Source organism: Schistocerca americana, chromosome 3, assembly GCF_021461395.2.
Source record: "Schistocerca americana isolate TAMUIC-IGC-003095 chromosome 3, iqSchAmer2.1, whole genome shotgun sequence".
In the NCBI taxonomy this organism is placed as follows: domain Eukaryota; kingdom Metazoa; phylum Arthropoda; class Insecta; order Orthoptera; family Acrididae; genus Schistocerca; species Schistocerca americana.
The window spans coordinates 690,439,362-690,458,581 of NC_060121.1; the positions used below are offsets into that span (position 1 = coordinate 690,439,362).

The window sequence follows — 19,220 nt, forward strand, 5'->3', positions numbered from 1 at the left end:
CGCAAGGTGCAGGGAATGGCAATTGAATCTCAATGTAGACAAGTGTAATGTGCTGCGAATACGTAGAAAGAAAGATCCCTTATCATTTAGCTACAATATAGCAGGTCAGCAACTGGAAGCAGTTAATTCCATAAATTATCTGCGAGTACACACTAGGAGTGATTTAAAATGGACTGATCATATAAAGTTGATCGTCGGTAAAGCAGATGCCAGACAGATTGATTGGAAGAATCCTAAGGAAATGCAATCCGAAAACAAAGGAAGTAGGTTAGAGTACGCTTGTTCGCCCACTGCTTGAATACTGCTCAGCAGTGTGGGATCCGTACCAGACAGGGTTGATAGAAGAGATAGAGAAGATCCAACGGAGAGCAGCGCGCTTCGTTACAGGATCATTTAGCAATCGCGAAAGCGTTACTGAGGTGATAGGTAAACTCGAGTGGAAGACTTAGCAGGAGAGACGCTCAGTATCTCACCGAGGAGTCAAGCAGTATATTGCTCCCGCCTACATATATCTCGCGAAGAGACCATGAGGAGAAAATCAGAGAGATTAGAGCCCGCACAGAGACATACCGACAATCCTTCTTTCCACGAACACTACGAGACTGGAATAGAAGGGAGAACCGATAGAGGTACTCAAGGTACCCTCCGCCACACACCGTCAGGTGGCTTGCGGAGTATGGATGTAGATGTAGATGAGGATGGCACAAGCATCATGTCGTGTTGCACGTTAAAACGACACTCCACGAAGACATCAAATTAGTGCATAGGCACCGACCACAACACAGCTGAAATATATCGCCTTCTGTTCAAGTTACTGGCTTTGTCAACCAGTGATGGTGTTGCGTACCGTACGGTGGCACAGACCATCGCCCCTCGTGCTGGGCACATATGGCGATGACCCATGAGAGCTGGTAACGTTCTTTCTCCTTAGAGCTTTCGGATGATAATGCGAGTGTCCATTATGATGCCGTACATTGAATTGGTACGTGTCTATAAAGACGACATGGTGCCACTTACATGGCTGGTGCTGTCGTTGGCCGCATCCCTGTCGGCATGCCTCTATCTACTACGACTCATGGGAAGCGGTAACAATCGTTACAATGCTAATAGTGCGTGGATATCCTGATGACGTCCCAGTGTGAGCTTTGATACTTGTACTGCTTCCAATTTATGACTTGATATTTGTGACTTGGATTGAAGAATATATCACGTGGGGCCGTTGAGATCCTACATGACCCTCAGCGTGTCCCTATCGAGCCAACTGACCCCACATTCACATTACAGCCACTAGATCCTGACCAATATAATACCGTGTAACAATGTACTCAATGTACTCAGTAGGCCACGCACATGCCACTGTTAAAATTCAGCTCACGTTGGTAGACCTTGGTCCTTACACAATCCATAATTTTTCTTCTGAATAGTTTATATGTCCCGCAACGAATTCCTCTCTTATGCCAATCTCTTCATCCCAGATAGCACATGCAACCTACGTCCTCAATTAATTGCTGGACGTATTCCAATCTCTCTCTTCCTCTACACTTTTTGCCCTCTGCATCTCGCCCCCCCCCCCTTTAGTACCATGGATGTCATTCCCTAATGTGTTAAAAAATGTCGTGTCATCCCGTCCCTTTTCCTTGTCAGTATTTTTCACATTTTCTTTCCCGCCCGATTCTGCGCAGAACCTCCTCGTTGCTTACCTTATCAGTCCATCGAATTTTCAACGTTTGTCTGCAGCACCACATCTCAAATACTTCGATTCTCTTCTGTACCGCTTTCCCCACAGTCCATGTTTCACTACCATACAATGCTGTGCTCCAAATGTACATTCTCAGAAATTTCTTCCTAAAATTAAAGGCTGTATTTGATAATATTAGACTTCTCTTGGCCAGGTATGCTCTTTTTGACAGTGCTACTCTGCTTTTGATTATCTCCTTACTCCATCCGTCATTGGTTATTTTGCTGCCTAGGTAGCGCAGTTCTTTAACTTCACCTACTTCGTGACCATCAACGCTGATGTTAAGTTTCTCGCTGTTCTCATTTCTGCTACTTCACATTACTTTCACCTTTCTTATATTTACTCTCAGTCAATTTTCTGTACTCATTAGAATATTCACTCAATTCAGATCATGTGATTCTTCTTCACATTCACTCAGCATAGCAATGTCATCAGTGAATCGTATCATTGATATCCTTTCACCTTGTCATTAAATTCCACTTCTGAACCTTTCTTTTATTTCCATCATTTCTCCCTCTATGTACTGATTGAACAGAAGAGGTGAAAGACTACATCCCTGTCTTACACCCTTTTTAATCCTAGTACTTCATTCTTGGTCGTAGACTCTTATTATTCCCTGTTGGCTCTTGTACGTATTGTGTATTACCGTCTCTCCCTACAGCTTACATCTACATCTACATCCATACTCAGCAAGCCACGTGACGGTGTGTGGCGGAGGGTACCTTGAGTGCCTCTATCGGTTCTCCCCTCTATTCCAGTCTTGTATTGTTAGCCCTACTTTTCTCAACATTTCGAACATCTTGCGCTATTTTACATTGTCGAACGCTTTTTCCGGGTCTGCAAATCTTATGAAAGGGTCTTGATTTTTCTTTACTCTTGCTTCCATTATCAGCCGCAACGTAAGAATTTCCTCTCTGGTGCCTCTACTGGTCGTCATCTAACACATCCTCAATTTTCTTTTCCATTCTTCTGTTTGTTGTTCTTATCAGCAACTTGGATGCATGAGGTGTTAAGCTGATTGTGTGATAATTCTACACTTGTTAGCTCATTCAGTCTTCACAATTGTATGGATGACAATTTACTGAAAGTCAAATGGTATGTCTCCAGGCTCACGCATTCTACACTCCAATGTGAATAATCCTTTTGTTACCACCTCTCCCAATGATTTTAGAAATTCCGGTGGAATGTTGTCTGTCTCTTATGCCTCACTGGAGTTTATGTCTTCCAAAGATTCTTTAACTTCTGATTCTAATAATGGATCCGCAATCTTTTCTGTGTCGACTGGAATTTCTTCTTCTATGAAGTCATCAGAGAAGTCGTCCCCCACATACAGGCCTTCAGTAGATTCTTTCCACCTATCCGCTCTCTCCTCTGTTTTTAACAGTAGAATTCCCGATGAACACATAATGTTACCACATTTGACGTTAATTTCACCGAAGATTGTTTTAAATTTCCTATGTGCTGAGTCAGCCCTTCCGACAATCATTCATTTTTTTCGATTTGTTCACATTTTTCACGAAGCCATTTCGCCTTAGCTTCCCTGCACTTCCTGTTTAATTCATTCCTCAGCGACTTGTATTTCTGAATTTCCCTGACCATTTTTGTACTTCCTTCTTTCATCGATCAGCTGAAGTATTTCTTCTGTTAACCGTTGTTTTTTTCGCATTTACCTTCTTTGTACCTAGGTTTTTCTGTCCAAATTATGTGATTGCCCTTTTTAGACATGTCAATTCCTCTACAACTGTACTGCCTACTGCTGCTACTATTGCTCTATGTATAACCATAGAGAACTTCAAGGGTATCTCATCATTCCTCAGTACTCCCGTACCCCACTTTTTTGCATATTGATTCTTCCTGAATAGCACCTTAAACTTCAACCTACTCTTCATCACTAATAAATTGTGATCTGAGTCTATATCTGCTGCTGAGTGAGCCTTACAATCCAGTATCTGATTTCGGAATCTCAGTCTGACCAAGATGTAATCTAACTGAAAACTTCCCGTATCATCCGGCCTTTTCCAATTACAGCTCCTCCTCTTGTGACTCTCGAGCAGAGTATTCGCTATTACTAGATGAAATTTATTGCAGAACTCAATTAGTCTTTCTCCTCCCTCATTCCTTGTGCGAATCCTATACTCTCCTGTAACGTTTTCTTGTGCTCCTTCCCCTACAACTGCATTCCAGCCCTCCATGACTATAAAATTACCATCTCGCTTTACGTACTGTTACCATTTCAGTAACTGCATACACTTTGTCTGCCTCTTCCTCTTCAACTTGCGACGTCAGCGTGTATACTTGAACTATCGTCGTCGGTGTTGGTTTGCTGCCGGCCGGTGTGGCCGAGCGGTTCTAGGCGCTTCAGACTGGAACCGCGTGACCGCTACGGTCGCAGGTTCGAATCCTGCCTCGGGCATGGATGTGTGTGATGTCCTTAGGTTAGTTAGGTTTAAGTAGTTCTAAGTTCTAGGGGACTGATGACCTGAGAAGTCCCATAGTGCTCAGAGCCACTTGAACCATTTATTTGAACCATTTTTTTGAACCTCCAAACACGCCTCCGACGATTGTCAGGTTGAAGGCATATGCGACACTCATCGGTGAGGAGAACGTGATACCAATACTGGGCGTTCCATTCGGCATACTGTTGGGCCCATTTGTACCGCGCTGCATGGTGTAGTGGTTGCAAAAATGGACCTCGCCATGGACGTCGTTAGTGAAGTTGCGTATCATGCAGCTTATTGTGTACAGTTTGAGTCGTAACACGGCGTCCTATGGCTGCCAGAAAATCGGTATTCAACATGGTGGTGTTGCTGTCAGTGTTCCTCAGAGCCATAACCCATAGGTGGCGGTCGTCCACTGCAGTAGTAGCCCTTGGGCGGCCTGAGCGAGACATGTCATCGGCAGTTCGTGTCTTCTGTATCTCCTCCATGACTGAACAACATCGTTTTGGTTCACTCCGAGGCGCCTGACACTGCCCTTGTTGAGAGCCCTTCCTGGCACAAAGTAACAATGCGGACGCTATTGAACCGCGAAACTGACCGTCTAGACATGGTTCAACTAAAGAAAACACGAGCCGTGTACCTCCTTCCTGATGGAATGACTGCGACTGATCGGCTGTCGGACCCCCTCCGACAAATAGGCGCAGCTCATGCATAGTTGTTTACATCTTTGGGCGGGTTTAGTGACATCTCTGAACAGTTAAAGGGACTGTGTCTGTGATACAATACCCACAGTGAACATCTATCTTCAAGAGTTCTGCGAACAGGGTTGATGAAAAGCATTTTTTGATATGTATAAATAATAAGAATACCGTGTAATGGAGAAAAAAAAGACTTAATGAAAATTAGTTATTTTTTTCTTACGTCTCATTCTATTCACTTTGCACACTATGTTTCATATAATTATATTTCCTAAGAAATTTGTGAATTTTTTCTTGGAGTCTTTCTTCTTAATTACGTGATGAAGTTGAAGATAAATATACATGCTGAAATCATTTTTCGTCTAATTTTCTTCAGTCGGGAGGTAACGTATTGTCTGGCCTTTTAGCCAGTTTACAGCACATCTTTTTGAAAAGCACATGACGAGGATTCAAAAAATCGGCAGGCAAGATACTGAGGTGGGTACTATTGTGTCATCGTGGCTAAATTTGTCTGATAACTCGTCAGATGTCCTTCACTTGAGTGCACACAAATCTAGGTTCGTCGGTGTCTATCAGGTTGCTATTCTCACATGTTGGCGAATACCGAGATGGATTACATGAAGTTTCGGCCGTTTGTTTTTTTTTTTTGTACTTTCCTGTTTACTGCTCTGTACCAAGTAGTTTTCACATTTGCTGGTAGGTGTGTGATGTTGACATTTTTCCAACTGGCCTTCCAGTTATAGTGCGAGTATTTTTGTTCCCTCGCATTTCTGATTTTGTTTTCCATTAAGTTCGCATATATGTTCTTAACTTTTTCCATTTCCGACGGGTGGACTCTGGTCTTAGCATAACTGAGTTCGAGTAAGACTTGTTGGAGATTATAGAAGCCGTTGGGAAGTGCCGTACGTCTACGTCTGCATGCAAGACGGTGTGAGTAATTTCATCAAGTAAGTGGGACGTGAGGCTGGTCGGTATCATCTTCCACATCTTGTTTATGGAACACACGAATAGGGTCGACGTGTCAAACTTCACTTTGAAAATGTTACCACGAGTTTCAAAATGGCCCAAAGCTGAGAGAATTCTTGCAGCTCTTTCGTGTGGTATGGGTAAAACGTGTGCCACATAGTTGATGTTAGAGACTATGTACATATTTGCAAAGGCTGCCTTTTGAATGTCGTCGTGTCTCCTCAAGCTATGTTCTTTAACGTTGGCTCGCACGCTGGCGAGGATTTTCTTAGAGTTTCCAGCTTTGAATTAGACCTGTAGTTGATACCCAGAATTTGTATATGAGTGACCACATTGAGGTCTCCCGGGTTTTGCAAAAATATTCCATGCCCTACATTCATGTTGCATGATTTAGTTTTGCTTAGCTTCGCACCTGATGGAAGTTCGTATTTGCTGATGATCCGCAGTGCCTTCTCCAAGTCACTTTCACCGCTGATCACGAGACCCATATAATTTGCATATGCCTTACATACGATATTTTGGCAGTGTTTGTGCAGCCATCGTAGTTGTTTCTGCAGAATGGCTAGCAGGGGCTCAATGACAATGGGAAACAAGACCATCGACATCGGACAAGCTTGTCGCACCGAACTCGTGAACACAAGTTTCCTGGTTAGTTGACCATTAACCATGATTGTCGATATGCTGCTCTTCAAAGTTCTACCAATGATTTTGACAAAACATCGGGAAAAATCCAGGGCGTTCATTGTTTTGAGAAGGTACCGGTGGTTAACCCAATCGAAAGCTTTCTCGAAATCAAGCGACGTTATAGTTCACAAACGCCTGAAAACATCTTTCGTCGCTTTGAGGCCCCTATATTCGCAAATAGTTTGAATTGATCTATCTTTACCCACACTAGTTTGATACGGGCCGGTTATCTCATCCATTATCATTTTTAGTCTGCGGGCAAGAGTGCGCGCCATAATTTTGTAATAACTATTCAGGAGAGTAACTGGTCTTAGGTTTTTTTATTGACACTGAGTGTGGGTGTTTCGGAACTAGTACCATAGTTCCTTCCAAAGTTCCTTTGAGATTCCCCTTCAGAGTTCATTAGTTCATTACATCTTCTTCTTCGTCTTCAGTAGTGCTACTGCCCTTGGTGAGCCTTGGCTTCTTCACGATCTTCCTCCACACTTCTCGGTTATTTGCTGCTCTTTCCCACCTTCGAACTCCCATACTGGTAGGATCCTTTATTACGTCGTCGATCCATCTTCTTCTAGGCCTTCCTTTTCGCCTAGCTGAATGAATCACACCTTTCATCATTTTCTTTGCAATTCTACCGTCTGCCATTCTTTCCAAGTGTCCTAGATATCGTACTCGCTGTGATTTCACACATTTTACTACGTCCCTACCTTGTATTAACTCTTGTAATTCGGCATTGTAGCGTATTCTCCAGCCTTCTTCCTCCCTCATTGGCCCATGGATTTCGGGTAGTATTTTCCGCTCAGTGGTCCTTAGTGCATTTTTATCATGTTCTGTCAACGTCCACACCTCTGACCCGTATGTGATAACTGGGCGGACTAGGGAATTATACACTCCTGGAAATTGAAATAAGAACACCGTGAATTCATTGTCCCAGGAAGGGGAAACTTTATTGACACATTCCTGGGGTCAGATACATCACATGATCACACTGACAGAACCACAGGCACATAGACACAGGCAACAGAGCATGCACAATGTCGGCACTAGTACAGTGTATATCCACCTTTCGCAGCAATGCAGGCTGCTATTCTCCCATGGAGACGATCGTAGAGATGCTGGATGTAGTCCTGTGGAACGGCTTGCCATGCCATTTCCACCTGGCGCCTCAGTTGGACCAGCGTTCGTGCTGGACGTGCAGACCGCGTGAGACGACGCTTCATCCAGTCCCAAACATGCTCAATGGGGTAAAGATCCGGAGGTCTTGCTGGCCAGGGTAGTTGACTTACACCTTCTAGAGCACGTTGGGTTGCACGGGATACATGCGGACGTGCTTTGTCCTGTTGGAACAGCAAGTTCCCTTGCCGGTCTAGGAATGGTAGAACGATGGATTCGATGACGGTTTGGATGTACCGTGCACTATTCAGTGTCCCCTCGACGATCACCAGTGGTGTACGGCCAGTGTAGGAGATCGCTCCCCACACCATGATGCCGGGTGTTGGCCCTGTGTGCCTCGGTCGTATGCAGTCCTGATTGTGGCGCTCACCTGCACGGCGCCAAACACGCATACGACCATCATTGGCACCAAGGCAGAAGCGACTCTCATCGCTGAAGACGACACGTCTCCATTCGTCCCTCCATTCACGCCTGTCGCGACACCACTGGAGGCGGGCTGCACGATGTTGGGGCGTGAGCGGAAGACGGCCTAACGGTGTGCGGGACCGTAGCCCAGCTTCATGGAGACGGTTGCGAATGGTCCTCGCCGATACCCCAGGAGCAACAGTGTCCCTAATTTGCTGGGAAGTGGCGGTGCGGTCCCCTACGGCACTGCGTAGGATCCTACGGTCTTGGCGTGCATCCGTGCGTCGCTGCGGTCCGGTCCCAGGTCGACGGGCACGTGCACCTTCCGCCGACCACTGGCGACAACATCGATGTACTGTGGAGACCTCATGCCCCACGTGTTGAGCAATTCGGCGGTACGTCCACCCGGCCTCCCCCATGCCCACTATGCGCCCTCGCTCAAAGTCCGTCAACTGCACATACGGTTCACGTCCACGCTGTCGCGGCATGCTACCAGTGTTAAAGACTGCGATGGAGCTCCGTATGCCACGGCAAACTGGCTGACACTGACGGCGGCGGTGCACAAATGCTGCGCAGCTAGCGCCATTCGACGGCCAACACCGCGGTTCCTGGTGTGTCCGCTGTGCCGTGCGTGTGATCATTGCTTGTACAGCCCTCTCGCAGTGTCCGGAGCAAGTATGGTGGGTCTGACACACCGGTGTCAATGTGTTCTATTTTCCATTTCCAGGAGTGTATATTAGCAGTTTTGTTTTTCTTGTAATAAGGCTATTTCTGAAAAGTTGTATATTTGCAAAGTAAGTTCTGTTTCCTGCTTGTATTATTTCCCTTATAGCCATTCCAATACTGTTATCATTTGTTATTAAGGCTCCAAAGTAGTTAAAAGAGGACACTCCTTTGAAGCATTGCCCGTTGATATTGAGGTTTTTAGGGGTTCTTCTGGCCTCAGATTCTGACATTACCATGCATTTTGTTTTGTTTTCATTTACTATGAGGCCTCTTTTTAAGGCTTCTGTTTCCATTGCCCGGTATGTTTCTTGGAGTATATTAATATTTCTTACTAATATAGCAATGTCATCTGGCTAGTTTTCAAAAATATGGTGCTTATTTTATTGATTTACACTATGCAGGGCTATATTGAATAGGACAGTGGAGAGACTATCACCTTGCTTCACGCTTTTATTAAAGTTCAAGCTTTCACTTGTTCTGCTAAGAACCCTTACTTGTACTCTTGTCTCTGTCATTCATTCTGATTAGACTTATTAGTTAAGCACACACACCAACTTCTTTCAGTACCCTGTATAGATCTTGCCGATATAAGCAGTCAAAGGCTTGTTTGAAATTTAGGAATAGGAAATGCTGATCTATATCATATTCATAGAACTTTTCCATCATTTGTCTTATCACAAATATTTGATCAGTTGTTCCTCTGTCTGGTCGCAAGCAACACTGATATTCCCCTAGCATTCCTTCTGCATACTTCTGTATCCTTTAGTTTAGTATACTTATGAAGATCTTATAAGATGTGCTTAGGAGTGTTATACCTCTACAATTTTCACATGCTCTTCTATCCACTTTCTTCTAAATGGTTATTATTATTCCAGTTTTCCAATTATCTAGCATAGTTTCTGTTTCCCACATATCTGATGTTAATGTGTGCAGTTCCTTTATTACAGCCTCGCCACCAGCTTTTATTAACTCAGCAATTACGCTGTCTTCCCCAGGGGCTCGATTGTTTTTTGACTTTTGCACAGCCTGGGAGACCTCTTGCAGTGTTGGCTTTCTTGCCTCATTGGAATCATTGCCTACTACCAACTCCACTCTTTCCTCCTGTGCGGCTGTCTCTCCATCTTCGAGGCTGGTGCTTAGTGCATCTTTCAAATACTCTGCCCATCTTCCCACTAGTTCTTCCTCCCTTATCATTTTCCCATCTTCACTGGAACAGGCGACTGTTTTTGGCTGAAATCTATTCTTCATTTTGCTTATAGCATGATCGAACTTCCTTATTTCACTCTGTTGCTTTAACTCTTCTAGTTATTGAAATTTCTTCTTAGTCCACTCTCTCATCTTTCTCTTACACAGTCTGTTAGCTCTTCTCCTTAATTCTCTATATTTTCTCCCATTATTTCTGGTTTCTCACTGTACCACTTTTGTTCTTGCCCTGTTCTTTTCCTCTATTGCTGATCTGCGATCTTCATCAAACCATTCCTGGGTTCTTCTATTCCTTTTAATGCCTATTATTTCCTCTGCACCATCTTTAATCGCTTTTTCAACCCTGTTCCACCTTTCGTCTACTCCTACTGTAGTCTCTTCATCGCTCAACTTTCTGCTTAATGTTGCTTGGTATTTTTTTTTTTTTTTTTTTACTTCATCAGGGATTTTCAGTATGTCTGCATTCCATTTCATCATCTTTCCTATTCTGTTGCCATTTGTTAGTGACATTTCTCTCCCAGGACTGATATGATCACAAAGTGGTCTGAGGCCCAGTTTGGTCCTCTGCAGCTCCGTACATCCGTAACTGACGTGGAGTGGCGTGCAATCAGTAAAATATGGTCAATCTGATTGACTACTCCATTGACAGCAGACTTCCAAGTACCCGTATGGATCCTTTTGTGAGGAAAGCAGGTACATTTAATAATCATATTATTCCTTGCTGCGAATTGCCGTAGTAAGTCTCCATTCGCGTTGTTTTCTTCGTTTAGTGAATATTTCCCAGAAACTCCATATGGGTGTTCATTCCTATTTTTGCATTAAAACCTCCTATTACTAGCATCAAGTCATATTTAGGTACTGCGCAGCATACTTTTTCCAAGTTTTCATTGATCTGTTTTTTAATTAGATTCTCTTTCTCCTCTGCTGGTGCATGTGCATTCACTATTGATATATTCCCAAATTTCCGTCTTAGTCTGAGTCTGCACATCCTTTCATTTTTGGATTCCAATTCTAGAAGGCTTTTCCTAATTCTCTAGTTATTATAAAACCTGTTCCAAGTTGGCCTGTTCTTTCTTCTGGCCCACTATATACCAATGAGTATTCAGGTTTATCTATCTGCCCATTCCCTTGCCATCTTATTTCCTGTAGCCTTTCATTTCTCCAGGCTGAAGCATTAACCTCACATTCCATGATGCTACTATCAGATCCTTTATCCGTTTCCTTTGCCGGGGTCGTGATGCATGTTTTTCCATCCACTTTCCGAGGCTGCTGTTGAATTTTCGTAACATTTTTTTTTTTCACAGTATGCGTTTATTAGCCCTATTCCCAACCCCCAACCTGGAGGACCAGGATTTGTATGAGGTTTACTCCTACAGGGAAGGTGGCTTCACTACTCATCTAGAGCCCTCCCTGCCCTACGTTATGGGACATACTTCGTCTGGCTCCTTAGCCGAGACCAGTTTGGCTTGGGTGACCCTGCCAGTACCTATGCTACCGCCGGCATAGCTCTCGACTTCAATGAAGTACGCGAACCCTCCCGCCCGGTACTGAAGGTGCCCACTATAAAGCGGTAGCCTCTAGGAGGGTAATTCATTACATTCCAAGTGCAATTTAGTTTTCATTTGAGCCTGGAAATCCCGGTAAAACTCCGCTGGAAGGCCGACTGGTCCAGGCACTTTATTTTTGGGACTCTGCCTAATTGCGGTTACCATATCGTCATCGTCAATCTCTTCTCGAAGACTCCGAGATGCCGCATGCTAAGTCTGCTTTGAAGATTTTGTAATACGTCTTCTTGTACTTCACAATTAACAGCACTGCCCGACATCAGGTCAGCAAGGTGGCTATAGACTTCCTTTTTAATGCTCTTCTACGTTGTGAGAACAGTTCCGTCAGTTATTTTAACGTCTGTGAAAATATTTCTACGTCCACTCTTGTGTTCTCATATGACATGAAATACTGATGTTTCTTCACCTGCTTTCCCGTACGTATTTGATCCTTCTAACTGTTTTCATTCCCGAACCAAAATTTTGAATTTCATTCGTCTGATCATAACATAATTTCCAATAACAGAGGTCCCGCAGGCACTGGAAATAAAATTTGGCTGCTTTCCTGTACCAGAAACTTTTTTCCCGCGAATATTCGATCAACATTTTCCGTAATCGCGGTTTCGTGCATTTTAGTCTCCCAGTCAGGGAAGGATTTTATGCTATAAATTTACTTTCGCATTTCTGCCAACGCTCGCGGCAGTCAGCATCTTGCAAGTGTGCAATGTTTAGCTTCTAGTAACCTCTAGCGCGGTAGGTGCCCTGTTTTCCCAAGTTAATTATGCATATAAAGCTGGTGGGCTACACTTCTGTGTGCAGGATATTAGTCTTTAAGTTGTTAGATACGTATATCCTATCCAAGCGACTTGCCGAGCAATTGATAATGGACGTAACACCAGGTGCGTCACCGTTTTTGTGCTCCCACTCGTCAGTTAAGTGGAACTTTTTAATTATGTATTCTAATCCAGCAGACGAGCTAAAATTAGGGGCTTGGTCTTTGGGACGTAGGACACAGTTAAAATCTCCCGCTACAATGGTATTACCATAATAAACTCCTAAGAAAGGGACAATTCCATATTTAAAAAACTCTGCTCGATTGCGTCGTCTGCTCCTACCACATGGAGCGTATATATTAATTACCCGGGTGTTGTGGATAGTACAAGCGAGCCCTTTATTATTTGTGAGTTTTTCGAAGTGACTGTCGATTATACCCTCTTTCGAGAGTATCGCTGTTCCGATTTCACTTCCAGTTTCAGCATTAATTACAGCGGTATATCCAAAGATATTGTGTAGGGCAATGTCCGTTCCTTATTGAAGCAGAATAATATCAATATTGCCGCATACAGAAAGTCTTTCAAGCTACGTAGGTTTAGGGTGCTGCGTATGCTGTTGATGTTCAGAGCTGCAATCTTGCAGGTTTGAGGCGGGCTCATGATGTACTACGTTTTATAAATTTAATTCTTTTATCACACGCAGTCAGTAAGAAAGCTATCAGTAAGTTCGGCTACACATCCGCCTACTGTTAGTTGGTCTGGGTGAGATATGCCTTTATATGCATAATTAACTTGGAAAAACAGGGCACTTACCGCGCTAGAGGTTACTAGAGACTGAAGTACTTCCCTGAAAGTTGAAGGAATTTCTGTCATTTCCTCATCTTCCACGGTCTTGCCCTCCCACTTCCTCACAAAAGATCTGAACATGTTATTCGCAGTTGTACAGTGGATTTCTGAGCTATCTGAATAGGAAGCTACACTTTTGTCTTGTTTTGCTTCCGCGGGAGTGGGTGCATGACAGGCGGCTGGTGTGTAAGGAGATTCAAGCTTACTACGATTAGAACCTTCCTCAGAACTTTTATTTAATTTCCGCACTACTTGTTGACCTTTTCGCGCATTAGTGGAACAATTTGCTCAGCACCTTGATGTGCAACCCGTCGTTCCTTATTTTTTATGGGGGAGCGGAATGTCTGTGAGCTTGTAGAATTTTCTGCTGCAACATCCTGGTCAGGTTCAGTGACATTCGTATCAGCAGGTGGTGCATCCGATTTCGGAGTACCTTTCGGAAGTGGACCGTTCAGGGCTTCCTTGGAATGCTCCATCGGTTGCGGTGCGGCTGGAATGCCCTCCGCTATTTCCATTGGGGTACCGGTAGGGACAAACATTAATATACACTACTGGCCATTAAAATTGCTACACCACGAAGATGACGTGCTACAGATGCGAAATTTAACCGACAGGAAGAAGATGCTGTGATATTCAAACGATTAGCTTTTCATAGCATTCACACAAGGTTGCTGACATGAGGAAAGTTTCCAACCGATTTCTCATACACAAACAGCAGTTGACCGGCGTTGCCTGGTGAAACGTTATTGTGATGCCTCGAGTATGGAGGAGAAATGCGTACCATCACGTTTCCGACTTTGAGAAAGGTCGGATTGTAGCCTACCGCGACTGCGGTTTATCGTATCGTGACATTGCTGCTCGCGTTGGTCGAGATCCAATGACTGTTAGCAGAATATGGACTCGGTGGGTTCAGGAGGGTAATACGGAACGCAGTGCTGGATCCCAACGGCCTCGTATCACTAGCAGTCGAGATGACAGGCATCTCATCCGCATGGCTGTAACGGATCGTGCAGCCACGTCTCGATCCCTGAGTCAACAGATGGGGACGTTTGCAAGACAACAACCATCTGCACGAACAGTTCGGCGACGTATGCGGCAGTATGGACTATCAGCTTGGAGACCATGGCTGAGGTTACCCTTGACGCTGCATCACAGACAGTAGCGCCTGCGATGGTGTACTCAACGACGAACCTGGGTGCACGAATGGCAAAACGTCATTTTTTCGGATGAATCCAGGTACTGTTTACAGAATCATGATGGTCGCTTCCGTGTTTGGCGACATCGCGGCAAACGCACATTGGAAGCGTGTATTCTTCATCGCCATACTGGCGTATCATCTGTCGTGATGGTATGGGGTGCCATTGGGTACACGTCTCGGTCACCTCTTGGTCGCATTGACGGCACTTTGAACAGTGGACGTTACATTTCAGATGTGCTACGACCCGTGGCTCTACCCTTCATTCGATCCCTGCTAAACCCTATATTTCAGCAGGATAATGCACGACCGCATGTTGCAGGTCCTGTACGGGCCTTTCTGGATACAGTAAATGTTCGACTGCTGCCCTGGCCAGCACATTCTCCAGATCTCTCAGCAATTGAGAACGTCTGGTCAATGGTGGCCGAGCAACTGGCTCGTCACAATACGCCAGTCACTACTCTTGATGAACTGTGGTATCGTGTTGAAACTGCATGGGCAGCTGTACCTGTACACGTCACCCAAGCTCTGTTTGACTCAATGCCCAAGCATATCAAGACCGTTTTTACAGCCAAAGGTGGTTGTTCTGGGTACTGATGGCTCAGGATCTATGCACTTAAACTGCGTGAAAATGTAATCACATGTCAGTTCTAGTATAATATATTTGTCCAATGAATACCCGTCTATCACCTGCATTTCTCCGTGGTGTAGCAGTTTTAATGGCCAGTAGTGTACGATGGGATATGTTACAGTCGTTCCACTTTAACTTGTCTGATACAGTTCAGCACCGGAAATTTAAGTGAGATCGACCATTTTTCTGGAATATTACTGAGCACTTTCCCAAAAGCCGAGACTAATGCATTTTTTTTTTCGCCCAGAACTCCGAATGGTAATTAAAAAATCCATACTGTTCTTATGCGGAAACCTGCTTGGGTAACAGTAACTTCACTAACGTTTCCGTCAGAATGCTTCAATTTAAAGCTTCCTCCACTAAATTAAACAATTTTATCACAGAGATCGGCATTAATCAGTTTCACGTACACAACAATACTCACGATCCTGAAATAGATACCAAGTAAATCATCACAACCTACTTTCACAGATTCTTTAAGAAAAGATTCAAACTCGGTTTGACAAAGTTCAGATCGAGGCTGAACTTCAAAGTTCCTGTTCTATTGAGCTAAGTCATACATGCAGCTTCCGATATTCTCGAATACGCAAACACTACACGGGAAAGCTGCAGTAAGTGCTCAGACTCACCGCAGGCGCGCGAGACGGTCGCTGAACCCAGCAGAGGTCCGCACATCACTGCCGCTCAGAGCGGACTGCATCCCTAATGGACGGGTACAATCTTGTAGCAGACTATAAATACGAATTTAGAATGAGAAATCTGCTGCGTAATATTTCATTATACAGGGTGGTCCATTGATCGTGACCGGGCCAAATATCTCACGACATAAGCGTCAAACGAAAAAACTACAAAGAACGAAACTTGCCTAGCTTGAAGGGGGAAACCAGATGGCGCTATGGTTGGCCAGCTAGATGGCACTGCCATAGGTCAAACGGATATCAACTACATTTTTTTAAATAGGAACTCCCATTTTTATTACATATTCGTGTAGTATGTAAAGAAATACGAATGTGTTTGTTGGACCACTTTTTTCGCTTTGTAATAGATGGCGCTGTAATAGTCAGAAACATATGGCTCACAGTTTTAGACGAACAGTTGGTAACAGGTAGGTTTTTTAAATTAAAATACAGAACATAGGTACGTTTGAACATTTTATTTCTGTTGTTCCAATGTGATAGATGTACCTTTGTGAACTTATCATTTCTGAGAAATGGGGGCCAATTATCATTCCTCCCATAATGCCGCACTATACATTAACCCGTCAAGTTCGCTGATGTTCCACTTGTCGCAGCCATCGTGGATTTTCCCTTGCCCAATAGTGCATATTATGCCGGTTTACGTTACCGTTGTTGGTGAATGACGCTTCGTCGCTAAATAGAACGCGTGCAAAAAATCTGTCATCGTCCCGTAATTTCTCTTGTGCCCTGCGGCAGAACTGTGCACGCCATTCAAAGTCGTCGCCATGCAATTTCTGGTGCATAGAAATGTGGTACGGGTGCAATCGATGCTGGTGTAGCATTCTCAACACCGACGTTTTTGAGATTCCCGATTCTCGCGCAATTTGTCTGCTACTGATGTCTGGATTAGCCGCGACAGCAGCTAAAACACCTACTTAGGCATCATCATTTGTTGCAGGTCGTGGTTGACGTTTCACATGTGGCTGAACACTTCGTGTTTCCTTAAATAACGTAACTATCCGGCGAACGGTCCGGTTACTTGGATGATGTCGTCCAGGATACCGAGCAGGATACATAGCACACGCCCGTTGGGCATTTTGATGGCAATAGCCGTACATCAGCACGATACCGACCTTTTCCGCAATTGGTAAACGGTCAATTTTAACACGGGTAATGTCTCACGAAGCAAATACCTTCCGCACTGGCGGAATGTTAGGTGATACCACGTACTTTTGCGTTTGTGACTATTACTGCGCCATCTATCACAAAGCGAAAAAACTGTTCCAACTAAAACATTCATATTTCTTTACATACTACACGAATATGTAATAAAAAATGGGGTCCCTATTTAAAAACGTAGCCCGCATCTCGTGGTCGTGCGGTAGCGTTCTCGCTTCCCACGCCCGGGTTCCCGGGTTCGATTCCCGGCGGGGTCAGGGATTTTCTCTGCCTCGTGATGGCTGGGTGTTGTGTGATGTCCTTAGGTTAGTTAGGTTTAAGTAGTTCTAAGTTCTAGGGGACTGATGACCATAGATGTTAAGTCCCATAGTGCTCAGAGCCATTTGAGCCATTTAAAAACGTAGCTGATATCTGTTTGAGCTATGGCAGCGCCATCTAGCGGGCCAACCATAGCGCCATCTGATTTCCGCCTTCAAGCTAGACGAGTTTAGTTCTTTGTAGTTTTTTCGTTTGATACTTATTTCGTGAGGTATTTGGCCCGGTCACTATCAAATGACCACCCTGTATACAGAATGTTGACGGCGCTACTCCTGACCAACTTGTGCGATTGCACTGATATGTTAAACATTTGCATATCCAATTACGAAGTACATTTCGTGCCAGTTTGGCGTGTGACATACACTGAGGTGACAAAAGTCATGGGATAGCGATATGCACATATAAAGAGAGTGGTAATTCGCGTACACAAGGTACAAAAGGGTAGTATATTTGCAGAACTGTCAGTTCTCAGGAGAGTCATCTGCAAAGATGTCCGATGTGATTATGGCCGCAGAACGTGAATTAACAGACTTTGAATGCAGAATGATAGTTGAAGATAGACGCATGCGGCATTTTATTTCGAAAATTGTGAGGTAATTCAATATTTCGAGATCCACGGTGTCAAGAGTGTGCTCTCACCACGGACGCCGCAGTCACAGACTGCCTTCACTTGACGACTGAGAGTAGAGGTGTCTGCGAAGGGTTGTCGGTGCTAAAAGGCAAACAACACTTCGTGAAATAACTACAGAAATCAATGTGGGCCATACGGCGAATGTATCCGCTAGGAGTGTGCACCGAAATTTGGCGTCAATGGGCTATGGCACAGACAGCCCACAGAGGATCTTTCCTAACAGCACGACATCGCCTTCAGCGCCTCTCCTGGGCTCGTGACCATATCAGTTAGATCCCAGACGACTAAAAACCGTGGCCTGGTCACATGAGTCCAGATTTCAGCTAGTAAAAGCTATGGTAGGGTTCGAGTGTGGCACCGACCATACAAAGTATGGACCCAAATTGTCAAGAATACTCTGTGGAAGCCGGTGGTGGCTCCATGAAGGCGTGGGCTGTGTCTGCATGGAATGGGCTGCGTGCTCTGCTCCAACTGAATCGATGATTGTCTGCAAATAGCTATCTTTGGCTACTTGGAAATCATTTTCAACCATTCACGAACTTCATGTTCCCATACACTGGGTCGCAACTGTTCAAGATTGTTTGAAGAAAAATCTGAACGATTCGAATGAATGATTTGGCCACCCGGATCACTCGACATGAACGCCATCGAATATTTATGGGACATAACCGAGAGGTCAATTCGTGAACAAAATCTTGCAACGGGCAACACTTTCACGATTATGAATGGCTATTGAGGCAGCATGCTTCTATATTTCTGCAGTAGACTTCCAGCGACTTGTTGACTCCGTGCCACATCGAGTTACTGCACTGCGCTGAGCAAAACAATACCCGAGGTGATATAAGGAGGTACCCCATGATTTTTGTGATCTCAGTGCATACACAATGCGTGGTATTGCAAGTTTAGTGGCCAGCATTGTATTTATCTGACGCTTCAAGAGATAGTGTTGTAGATCATGCATGATGAGGCTACCACAACTGTGCGACTCAGGTCTTTTCCACCGCGTCATCATGGAGAGCGGCTCCGCCCTGTCGCCCTGGTCGGTGGTGCCGAAGGGTGAGTCGGTGGCGAGCGCGCGGCAGGTGGCCGCCTCCCTGGGCTGCCCCTCGCAGCCCCACCCCGCCTTGGTCGACTGTCTGCGCGGCGTCGACGACGACGAGCTGCAGATCGCCGAGACCCCCACCAGGGTTAGTGTTGCTCCTGCCGCTGGTCGCAGCAGTAGCCTCAAGAAGCCCGAAAAACATGGAGAAATTTATCACATCCATAGCAAACAAAAGAGTTGAGTGGTTGAGTGGCAACTTAGGGTAGACCAAAAATCTTTTATTGAAAATCAAATTAATGTGTGTATTGTTTCTTATACTGATGTATGTCAATCATAAACACCTTTTGGTCCTAATT

General features: G+C 44.6%; 1 protein-coding gene across 1 annotated transcript in view; it reads left to right on the top strand.

The window, feature by feature from the left end:
- Positions 1–19,220, top strand: part of LOC124606316 (juvenile hormone esterase-like) — a 61,830-nt gene that overhangs the window by 26,755 nt on the left and 15,855 nt on the right. The window contains exon 6 of the mRNA XM_047138299.1: positions 18,813–19,009. Coding sequence (XP_046994255.1) covers positions 18,813–19,009 — 197 coding nt within the window. The remainder of the gene's footprint in view (positions 1–18,812; positions 19,010–19,220) is intronic.